General features: G+C 44.4%; 1 protein-coding gene across 1 annotated transcript in view; it reads left to right on the top strand.

Annotated features, from left to right (window-relative positions):
* The window catches only part of si:dkey-106n21.1 (solute carrier family 23 member 1), a 67,737-nt gene that overhangs the window by 41,219 nt on the left and 14,207 nt on the right, over positions 1-12,311 (top strand). The window contains exons 6-7 of the mRNA XM_046303140.1: positions 3,887-4,004; positions 7,804-7,960. Coding sequence (XP_046159096.1) covers positions 3,887-4,004; positions 7,804-7,960 — 275 coding nt within the window. The remainder of the gene's footprint in view (positions 1-3,886; positions 4,005-7,803; positions 7,961-12,311) is intronic.

The following is a 12,311-nucleotide window of genomic DNA, read 5'->3' as shown; positions in this document are numbered from 1 at the left end:
TCCTACAGCGATGGAACCTTTCATTTATTTCTCCAGACAAACACACACTATATCAAATGAAATCAATGTATATTTGTAACATGCACAGGACACAAGGCGTAAACTGTACGATGAAATGGTTCCTTGCATAGTGGGGTCTTTTGTTTAGACATATAGCTAGCTAGACAATGAGCCATAATCCCAAATCATAACGGTACTACCATGCATGAATCTACAGGTAGCTAAAGCTAACCAACTAGGTTCAATGTTAGCTAGCTAGCTAACATTAGGCTTTAACTAGCAATGCAAATGTCTCTGAGATACGAATAATATTACTACACAGATCATACACGTAACGTTAGCTAGTGAGCCAGCCAGCCAGTTAACTTTAGCTAGCTAGCTAACAGTACACCTTAACCTGCAAAGAAAATAACTTTCTGGCAAAAGTAGTAACGTATAATATCTGAAAATGTAGCTAACTAGACTCTCTTATCTGTATACATGGATGAATGCTTCTCCCTCTTTGTTACGGATGTCACGGTTGCCCGTAGTTCATAAATATAATCCGGAGACAGGTGTTTTTTTTGTAGTTCTTTGTGATATCTTTAAAAAAGCTGTGTTAGAAAGGATTACCTACACACACTGAGCAGCTCATGTTATAGACATGGCAGACCAATCTGAACTCATCTCCCGGCATGTCCAGCTCATCCATTATCTCAGCCAATCATGTATGGCTAGGGTGAAGGTTCCTGACTTTTTCCGTGGCTAAACCAACTAGGCTCATAATTTAACAATTTTATTCGTATTATGGTATCCCAGGAGGTCTGGAGGCGAAATAAATGCACACTTGTTTAGGCAAGGTGCTGGTTAGTGGAGTAGAACACTCAAAAAAGAAAAGGTGAGCCGCACACTTTAGGAGCTCAGATGCAATAATTGAATAACCTAATAACCAACATTTCTACAGACAAGCTGTCTTCATCAGGGTACAGTATAATGGCAAACACTGCAGATCACTAAGCTGATGGCACAAATTAGGGGCAATTAGGGGAGAAGGCCAACTAGCGGTGCAGCCCACATATAGGGAGCACCGTGGCACACCGTAGGAGATAAAAAGAGCGGCAGAGAGTGAGCCAAGAGGTGGGAACAAAGCTCCCGGGGCACGGAACCAAATACGAGGAGGTGGCCCAGAAAGTTATTTTATTGTTACGTTTATTTTATGTTGAAATGTATGTTTTATATTGAGATTCTAGTCATAAAGGCGTGCTTTCTGACTAGAATCTCCCTGTCTCTGTGTCCATCCCTGTGCGCTCAAATCCAACACCCCGTAGTTTACCACAGTATTTACAGATGGCATACAAGTTTGCTTTTAAGGCACATGTTGCAGAAGGCATTTCTGCCAAAAACGCATTTTGATAAACAAATGTTTACTTCCAAATGCCTCTCCTGTGAAGTAGTTTCCTAAAATGAGTCGAAATATGATCAGCGTGGTCTAACAAACAAGCCAGTAGAACATGTGACAGTCTCTTCTAAGAGGTAACTCACAGTAAGCAAGGAGAAAACAAAAGATTTTCCCAGGAGACACAGCTTCAATTGACCCAATGTTCAGGCTTTATCTGTGTCACAATAGTTGGTTCTGATTCAAGTCACACAACTTCAGTCCCGACTTCAGTAGTCATGCTATTCAACTCTCATCCCCAAATGACAATTTAAACAAATGTTTCCGATTTATTGATCTGTGTTGTCCTAAATGCCCGTCTGTACAGGCTCTTTGCCCAGCGAACGGACCACATCTGCTCCCTACCAGTTAATCTGACAAAGCTCCAACCGCCTCAGATCATAAAAAGTGCCCTGCAGACAAAACTGTCACCAGCCAACTCACTGCACCCCTCGCTCAGCCTCTCCTTCAACTCGTACCCCCCCACCCAACCCTACCCCAACCCCTGTGAAATGTGTCTTTATTTACAGAGGGGCGGGCGGGTGGGCGTCTCTGGATAATGTCATAACTACGGTGAGAGAATCTTGTGGGATCCTGTCTCCATGTCTGGCTACTAATCAGCCACATCCCACTTAGCCTAGTGCCCCTTTCCTCCCTCTCTCCTACCATCTTGAGTCCTCCTGCATGCTCAGGGGCTTAGCCGGGTCACGGGGAGGCCACTGTTGTCGTTGCTGTGCCAGACAGTGCCGGTTTATGAATGGAAGCTGCAAAAGTGACCACTGAGCTTCTAGACCAATGTCTACATTTGATACCGTTCCATTAATTACATTCCAGCCATCCTCATTTCCTTCACCTGCCTCCACTGCTGGCAGACAGGCATCCACACCCTTCCTTGGAACCTCTGTCAAGTGCCCATTAGTGCTGTGGAACTTATTATGTAACCACTCTTTCTGGTAGTAAGGGGAATCCGTCTAAATTCTGGAAAACTGTCAATCTCTGAAGCAAAGCTGCAACTACTCTCAAACCCCTGGATGCTGTTTATCATAGCGTCCTTTGTTTTATCACAGGAAACATTTTAATTACTCATCACTGCATTCTTTACCAAAGGTTGGCTGGACCGCTTTAAAGTCACAAGCTATTTTTGTTTACAAAGCTCTGCTCCACAAACTTCCGATTTACCTAACATCAAATTACAAGTTATCAAACCCATTCACAGGTGTGTCTAGATTGTTATGTAAATCAGCTTTTAATTTCCTTGTACCCTATGTTTGGAATATTCTCCAAAATACAGTACGTTTCGACTGGATGATTCAGTGTCCCTAAGGCAAATCTGACAACTGACAACTGACTGATTTTTATCATCAAGAATGTGTTTGTTTTAATTGACTGTGTTTTGTATGTTAATATGTATATTGTGTATATTTATGCTTATCTATACTTGCCTATTGATGGACTTGTTTTGTAATGCGCAGGCCAGTGCTCGTTTTTAAAAAGAGACTTTAGTCTCAATATGACTTGTTAAAATAACCATGTTAAAATAAAGGTAAATAATGAAAATATGGGTCACATACCTAGCCTGTGTTCTGGGAAAGTTTGCTATGGAGGCAAAAACTGTGGTTGCATGGTTGGATGTATTGATAGTGAGTTAGATAGGCTTTATTCCTGGAAACAGTGCTGGGAGTTGAAGAGAGGATCTGCATCGTGGGGAACACCGTTGAGCGGCTTCATACAGCTGTCACAATATCAGACGGCATCGATAGCACCCAAGGCCAGGCAGTGTAGTGTTAGGAAATATGCCCCAAATGGCACCCTATTCCCTATATAGTGCCCTACTTTTGCCCGTGCACCGCATAGGGAATAGGGTGCCATTTGGGATGCAAACTTAGTGAACAGGTTATCACTCATCTGAGCGCTGTTATCAATCTACAAATAGTTACCATCAGTATCCCACAATTACATAAGATAACATGCATTTGATTGTCATAATATGTTCTGGGGTTTATCTTTAATACACTATGAATTTCAGTTAGTTTTATCACCCAGGATTAGCCGTAATCTCCCTTTTGTTGTGAGCTTTAAGCAACGTCTTAATGTCTTAAATAAAGGGTGGGATCACACTCGCACAACCGCATGTAATGACATGTTATTCTTCAAGCTAATTCACTCCAAGTTGATGTGTATGAAAACATGTCAAGTCTATTTATGGGGACGTCAGGTAACCTAGCAGTTAAGAGTGTTGAGCCAGTAACCGAAAGGTCGCTGGTTTGAATCTCCGAGCTGATTAGGTGAAACATCTGTTGATGTGCCCTTGAGCAAGACACTTTACCCCGATTGCTACTGCAATCTCTCTGGATAAGAGTGTCTGCTAAATTACTCAAATGTGTAAGTTATTGTGGCCCTGGGTTAGAAACCACTGGTTTAAGGTGGTCCAATGTGTGTGAGAATCCTTGTGTTTGTCTTTCCTTCCCACAGGACAGTGTGCCTCATCCTTCTGTTTTCTCAGTACCTGAGCAAAGTGGAAGTTCCTTTGATTGCTTACAAGGATAAGAAGTGGGAAGTGTTCCAGTATCCTCTCTTTAAGCTGTTTTCAGTAAGTTACTATACCTGTTTTCTGTGCTGAAAGATACTCGCTTCATATATACAGTACATCACCGTTTTATAAACCACACTTTAATTCTGCACACGTTACAACGTTTCAGACGCAGACTGTGTGTACTTTGTGGCCCTTCGTAGCCCTTCGTAGCCCTTACATAAACACCTGCAGTATACAACGTCTGTTTAAAGAAAATGCGTTTCTTATAAGAAAATGTATGAACATTGTTACCATTCATACATCTGTTACCATAAAAACTCTATGGTTGTAAATTAAATGTATACTTAAACCAGAAATATCTTACTGTACGGACTCGGGAGAGGCGAAGGTTGAGAGCCATGCATCCTCCGAAACACAACCCAACAAAGCCGCACCAATGTGTCAGAGGAAACACCGTACACCTGGCGACCATGTCAATGTGCACGGGCCCACCACAGGGCCAAACCCTCCCCTAACCCGGACGATGCTGGGCCAATTGTGCGCCCCCCATGGAGTCGCGGCCGGCTGTGACAGAGCCTGGACTAGAACCCAGAATCTCTATTGGCACAGCTAGTACTGCGATGCAGTGCCTTAGACCACTGCAGGTTTGAGTTTTACTAGGACGTGGCGGATGGGCGTAAGCATCTGCCTCTGGTGCTAAAAGTTGCATGTTCAAATCCAGCGATAGAAAGTAGTTTTTTCGAGTTTTGGTTTAAGCCTATCCTAAACCTTACCTTAACCATTCTGATTTAAAACCTAACCTTACGATATAGGTGTTAATGACTAAATCTAACCCTAACCTTAAAAATGTGGAGTTAATGCCTAAACTTAACCTTAAACACTTTGAAATTTGATGTTTTTAAAGAACGCCTAAATTTGACGTTTGAGAAACATGGATGAATGTCTGATTCTGATGTGAGAGTTTGTTGTTTAGTCCAGGACTACATTTAATCTGGGTCCAGGAAACTGGCCCACTGTGCGCTATAGGAGCATAACACTTTTGGAGCCAAGCATAATATGAATGTCATTCTCAGTGCCTTCTCTTTTAACACCAATTTAGTAGCAATACATTCCTTTGGGAATGATGATTAATGGACAGTCTATGCCAAAGGCAAGTAAAAAAATTATGGGATAGAAAAAAAGCTTAACCATAGATGAAAATGAGTTCACAGCAGGGTTTAGTCATTTTTATTTGCACACCACAATCTATTCCTCGATGCACCTCTATAGAACCGAAATTTTGCCAGTTGGGAAGTGTCACTCAGCTGTCAACATCACAACAAAAAGCTTGTAAGAGAGCCTAACAAGACTAGAGTTTAGTATCAGAATGAGGATGTTCCACCCTGCAGCTAGGGAACTTCTGGAGTTCACTTGTGATAATGTGGAAGAGGTACTGTATGTCAAGACAAGCACACACCTTACATTTACATTCTAGAAGCACTTTACAAACAAACAAAAACATGCCACAATGTAGCAGCATAAATACTATATGTCTCTAAACTATGTTTAAACGACATCTAAACTAAATGATATGTCTAAACAATGTATCTAAATTGTGTTTTTAAATGATACGTCTCATTGAGTTGTCTAAACTAACCGATGTTTCTAAATTATGTGTCTAAATTATGTCTTAATGAGATGTCTAAACTACCTTAACCATATGTTGAAACAAAGTTTAAACTTTTTTTTATTTATTTAATTTATTTTACCTTTATTTATACAGTTTTTTTCTTATTGAGATAATATCTCTTTTCCAAGAGAGACCTGGTCCAATAGCAGCAGAGGGAACAACGTTTCAGACAAAACAACTTACATACACTAACACAACATTAAACAAAACTATACACATACAGTACAACCTATTACATTAAAAACACAAACATCTTGACTAAAAAACAGCTGGCCTAAAAACAATTACACTCTTCTATGATATATACATCGATCAAGTGTTTAAACTCCACCAACAACACGAGATCATCACATTTTAAAATGTTCAGGAGGGAATTCCAGGACCACGGTGCTTAGTAACCAGAGCTATTTTTACCATGACCTGTTCTCATTCTTGGTACTGTTAGAAGCAAGTCAGAATGGGACCGTAATTGGTATTTATTTAGTGACCTGACTAAAAAATAACAGAGATACATATTTTACCCAATAAGACCTTATAAATCAGTGTATACCAGTGTTTAAGCATAACAAAGCCTATCATCGGTAACACACTACGCCGCCAGGGACTCAAATCCTGCAGTGCCAGACGTGTCCCCCTGCTTAAGCCAGTACATTTCCAGGCCCATCTGAAGTTTGCTAGAGAGCATTTGGAAGATCCAGAAGAAGATTGGGAGAATGTCATATGGTCAGATGAAACCAAAATATAACTTTTGGTAAAAACTCAACTCGTCGTGTTTGGAGGACAAAGAATGCTGAGTTGCATCCAAAGAACACCATACCTATTGTGAAGCATGGGGTTGGAAACATCATGCTTTGGGGCTGTTTTTCTGCAAAGGGACCAGGACGACTGATCCGTGTAAAGGAAAGAATGAATGGGACCATGTATCGTGAGATTTTGAGTGAAAACCTCCTTCCATCAGCAAGGGCATTGAAGATGAAACGTGGCTGGGTCTTTCAGCATGACAATGATCCCAAACGCACCGCCTGGGCAACGAAGGAGTGGCTTCGTAACAAGCATTTCAAGGTCCTGAAGTGGCCTAGTCAGTCTCCAGATCTCAACCCCATAGAAAATCTTTGGAGGGAGTTGAAAGTCTGTGTTGCCCAGCAACAGCCCCAAAACATCACTGCTCTAGAGGAGATCTGCATGGAGGAATGGGCCAAAATACCAGCAACAGTGTGTGAAAACCTTGTGAAGACTTACAGAAAACGTTTGACCTCTGTCATTGCCAACAAAGGGTATATAACAAAGTATTGAGAAACTTTTGTTATTGACCAAATACTTATTTTCCACCATCATTTGCAAATTAAATCAAAATCAAATCAAATGTATTTATATAACCCTTCGTACATCAGCTGAAATCTCAAAGTGCTGTACAAATTAATTAATTAAAAATCCTACAATGTGATTTTCTGGAAAAAAAAATTCTCATTTTGTCTGTCATAGTTGAAGTGTACCTATGATGAAAATTACAGGCATCGCTCATCTTTTTAAGTGAGAGAAGTTGCACAATTGGTGGCTGACTAAATACTTTTTTGCCCCACTGTATATAACATCATTAAAATCTAAAACCGACAGTAACGTACATCATACCAGCTCCTTCCTGGCCTCAAAAGAAAAACAAGCCTTATGCCGGTAATAAAATCCTATTTTCAGCTTGAACTTCCTTGTCAAGTTCTCTACATAAACAGTGAAGCTCATCTTATCATCAACCCACACACCCAAATATTTGTACACTTTAACTTGCGCTATAGTATGTCCAGCCAATGTAGCAATGACATGATTTGTAACATGCCTGGCATTTATAATCAGCTTTAAATCATACAGATTCTGTTGTATGATGTTAAATGCTCTTTGGGCATTGTCAAAAGCTAAAGATAAACTACTACCACTTGAATAAAGAACAGTATCATCTGCATAAAAATGAACATCCGTTGTTTCAATAAGATCCCCAATGTTATTGATATACAAAATGAACCACACTGGGCCCAAAATAGAACCTTGCGTAACATCTGAGTACACCTCTATGGACTCATATTTACAACCATCCGCCATTACACATTGTGTACGATTTGATAGGTAATTTATAAACCAATCTAGAGCATGACCAGTAAACTAAACAATACATGTCTCCTTTCTGTTCATCCCCAGGCTTTGTTTGGGATGTGTGGTGCCTGGTTGGTCTGCTTTTTGCTAACCATCTTTGAAGCCCTTCCCTCTCAGCCGGACCAGTATGGCTACACAGCCAGGACTGACGTGAACCTGGATGCCATCACCAGCGCACCATGGTTCCACGTCCCATATCCAGGTGAGATGGAGCAATATAATTTATTATTTTATTTTGTATTTGTATTCTTTCTTTATTCAGGGAAATAAAGACCAGGGTTTCATTCCCGTTACTGCCCTAATCCCAGTAACACAAAAACAATACAATGTAAAACAAAACATCAGAAAAGCACTGTTACCATTGAGTAGGCTTGGGTTTTTCTAGGGCGTTATGGACGGGGTGGTGGATAGGTGTAATCCATTGACTGAATATGGCTAGCGAATGGATAAACAAAGACATTGATCATGTGACACCATTCATCCCTATGTGAAGACGCAATAGCGCAAAAGCCAAATTATGTCGGTTAAGATGGAAATGTTGTTGCAGGCTAGTTTAGTGCTGCCCCCTCTCATTGTGTAACTCACGTTGAAGGCTGACCGGAGTACTGTAGGCTGCCATTAGCAACTAAATTATCCTTGTAACTTCTTCTGTGTGCGATTTTAAAATAATGATTTCAAGGACAGACATATGTTGTATTAGAATCAGTAATGGGTACCATGATTGCGGTAGCAGAGAAAATAATCTTTGGCTTAGGTGACTGGAGTCTGACAATTTTATGGGATGGCAGGCAGCTTGGCCCCAGTGATGTACTGGGCCGTATGCATTACCCTCTGTAGGAGCCGTTTTGTCCCAAGAGCAGGAAGGCGAGGAGCACCCCATCATGTACGTCAGCAGGAAACTCCTCCAGAGGGAGAAGAAATACTCTCTGAGCTCTCGTCGTTGGGTCGGGCTGAGGTCTTCCCCCATTGCAACTTCGACTGAGGGAGGGCCCTGCTGTGGCCAGGTCCACGTTATGCACAGCGCCTCGCATGCATGCCCTTTCTTCAGTAAATTCACCTGGTAAAGCCGACTACCAGCTCAATGATATCGTAGGGCCCATGCCACGTAGCCAGGAATTTATTCTTCATTGTAGGGATCAGCACCAAGACCTTCTCACCTGGTTGGAACTCTTGTGGTTAGGCCCCACATTTGTAGACACGTTCCTGGGCACGTTGCACCTGGGCCATGTGCTCTCCCACCACTGGCCGAATTGCCGTCATCCTCTCCCTCATCTCCTCAACATGTTCTACTATGCTATGAAGGGAGGTTGGCTGCTCTTCCCAGACCTCCTTGGCCAGGTCCAGCAGCCCGCGGGGCCGACGGCCATACAGGAGCTCAAAGGGGGAGAACACCGTGGATGCTTGGGGTACCTCGCATACTGAAAACATCAGGTGGGGCAGCAGCTGGTCCCAGTTCCTCCCATCTCTCTCCCTTCTTTAGCATCTGTTTTAGGGTCTTGGTGAAACGTTCCACCAGCCCATCCATTTGTGGATGGTACACACTGGTCCTCACCTGTTTTATTTGTAACATATTGCAGAAATCTTTCATCACCCGAGACATGAACGCGGTGCCCTGGTCCTTCAGGATTTCCCACAGAACACCCACCTGGCTAAATAAATGGAAGCGCTCCCGTGCGATACCTTTTGCTGCAGTCGTACGTAGCAGGATTGCCTCAGGATACCGGGATGTATTGGTGATGACCGGGATGTATTGGTTTCCCCTTGCGGTCTTCACCAACGGACCCACCAGATCCATTGCCACCTGCTCGAATGGCACTCCTTTAATGGGCAAAGGAACCAAATGGTTTCAATAATGCACCCTAGGAGCTGTGATCTGGCACTCCGGGCAACTACGGCAGGAGTCCTCCATGGTGCGCTTGACTCCGGACCAGTGGAACCGGTTCCTGATCCGCTCCCTGGTTTTCTCCATCCCCAGGTGTGCCCCAAGCAGGTAGGTGTGGGCAAGATGCAACACAGTCCTAACATACTGGCTGGGTATGAGTAACAAGTCTTTTGTCTCCCTACTATGCTTTACTACCTGATACAATAAATTATGCTTGATTGCGAAGTGGGGGTAGTGCCAATCATTTACCCCAGGTAACAGTACGCCATCCACCGCAATGACCTGGCCCCTAGTGCTCTGGAGATTGTGGTCTTCTAACTGGGCCGTCCCGAACTGACCCGTGAGGATTCCAGTGTTGGGAAGTCTATCTAGGGCCTCCACCTCCATAAAGGGGAGCCTGAGGTCTTCCTCGCATGGTGACTCGCTTGCCGGAGCGGTGTCATCTCCCTCCTCCGGTCTGACTCGGGCCCAGTGGACACCTCTCGTGGCGGGGGTTGGGTTGCACAGGCCACCGTCCTTTTTCCTTTTCTTCCCACCTCCCGTGCTCGCCTCCCCAGGTCCCTCCTCCACAGGGCCTAGAAGAGAGGGCAATCTCGACCGAAGATAATGGACACGGGTAGGTTAGGAGCAGTTCCCACACTCATCTGGCACTCCCCCCTTGGGGTGGTTATCCTCACTGGCACCGTTGGGTACCTCTTCGTGTCCCCGTGTACACAGGACATCGTTACCTCCTAATCCACCGGTTCTGCCTTCCCCTCTCGGGTGGGCCAGGATCACCTTTCTGCCGGAGTCCAGCAGAGCGCTGGTGTCGATGCCATCGATTCGTACAGGAAACATTGGAGGGGCGTCTCAGTGTGCGCCCAACAGGAGGTGACGTAACTCGCCATCCGAGTTACCCCAGAGCTGGGGGATGCGGAGGGCATGGCCTCCTCCCGGCCGGGACAGCTCCATGCACTCATAACCCGGCTCACAGCACTCATAGCAGCGTCTCTGATCTGGGTCCAGCAGCTGCCGAAGTCATCGGTTTGGGTCACCCTCCTACTTCACAGCCTCGGCTGGTTCCGTCCGGGCCCCCTTCAGCCCCTCACCCCTCTTTGTGTTGTTCGCCCCCCTCTCCGCGTCTCCTCTCTCTTCTCGGGCCCCTCTCAGCAGGTCCTGGGTGTTCTGGTGAATTTCCACAGTGGTCAGCAATTCCCCCAGGCTCTGGGGGTTCTGCATGCTCACCGTCTTCTTCATCTCGTATGGCAGGACCCGAAGGTATTTATCCAGGACGAGCTTGTCGAGCATCGGGAGGGACGGTACTTCCGTCAGTTGTACACGGCGTGCGAGATTGAACCCATAACGGCTCAGTATCTCCCATTTGAGTCCCTCATAATTCATGTCCTGTTCAGTATTCAAATCAAAGTAGGCCTTCTCGGCCTTCCCAGAGAGGTAGGGTGCCAACAGGCTGATTCACTTGATTCACTCTCGAAGGTGCACAAATATGACTCCACGTCATCTTCCTCCCTTAACGGAACCAGGAACTGATTCGGGCCAGACTCCTGAGCCCTCGCTACCTCAGCAACCAGACTGCGGTTTTGTTAGTGCTGCTCCTCCAGTGCTTGCTCCTGGAGAGCCTGTTGCTTCGCTGGCTGAGGATGAACTGAGCCACCAGCTCCTCCATGGTAATCTCCGTACACTCAACCGCACGGCACCCGGAGCTACTGAGATGCCCTCATTCTCCACCAAATGTGGTAAACCGTGGGGTGTTTGGTTGAGCTTGCAGAGATTGACACAGAGACAGCAAGGTTTTAGTCTGCAAAAACAACTTTACTAAGACAGAAAATAAACATAACTGCACTGGAGAAACTATTACACTCAACTGAACGACTTGATTAGTGTAGTGTTAGCTAGCTACATAGCTGTCTTTGCTGTCTTCGTATATCTTCGTATCCAAGATAATTGTGTAGTTTAGGTTTAGAGTGTGTAGTCTTAGAGTGATTATCTTAATTTACTGAGGTTAGCTAGCCAGCTATTTGTCGTCCTTAACGTAGGAGACTCTGCTAGCTAGCCAACAGCTAGCCAACAGCTAGCCGACAGCTAGCCAACGTCTACCGAATAGACTCACAACCCGGTCGCATTCACAGGTAGTATCACATTTTCATTTAATTTCATTACAGTACAACGGTTTGATTTGTTTGATCGTAGCTAGCTACATAGCTAGCTACATAGCCGTCTTTGTATCAAAGATAATTGTGTAGTCTAGAGCGATTTTCTAGGTTAGCTAGCCAGCTATTGTCGTTCTTTTAACGCAACATAACGTAAACAACACTACTAGCTAGCCAGCTAGCCCCCGAATAGCAGCACTGCAGAAACTATTACACTCAACGGAACGACTTGATTAGTGTAGTGTCAACAACGCACCCACTGCCAGCTAGCCTACTTCAGCAGTACTGTATCATTTTAATCATTTTAGTCAATAAGATTCTTGCTACGTAAGCTTAACTTTCTGAACATTCGAGACGTGTAGTCCACTTGTCATTCCAATCTCCTTTGCATTAGCGTAGCCTCTTCTGTAGCCTGTCAACTATGTGTCTGTCTATCCCTGTTCTCTCCTCTCTGCACAGACCATACAAACGCTCCACACCGCGTGGCCGCGGCCACCCTAATCTGGTGGTCCCAGCGCGCATGA

This window comes from Oncorhynchus gorbuscha, linkage group LG01 (genome assembly GCF_021184085.1).
Source record: "Oncorhynchus gorbuscha isolate QuinsamMale2020 ecotype Even-year linkage group LG01, OgorEven_v1.0, whole genome shotgun sequence".
NCBI classification, from domain to species: domain Eukaryota; kingdom Metazoa; phylum Chordata; class Actinopteri; order Salmoniformes; family Salmonidae; genus Oncorhynchus; species Oncorhynchus gorbuscha.
Note: the sequence above shows the minus strand (reverse complement) of the source record. Positions and strands in the feature narration are given on the sequence as shown.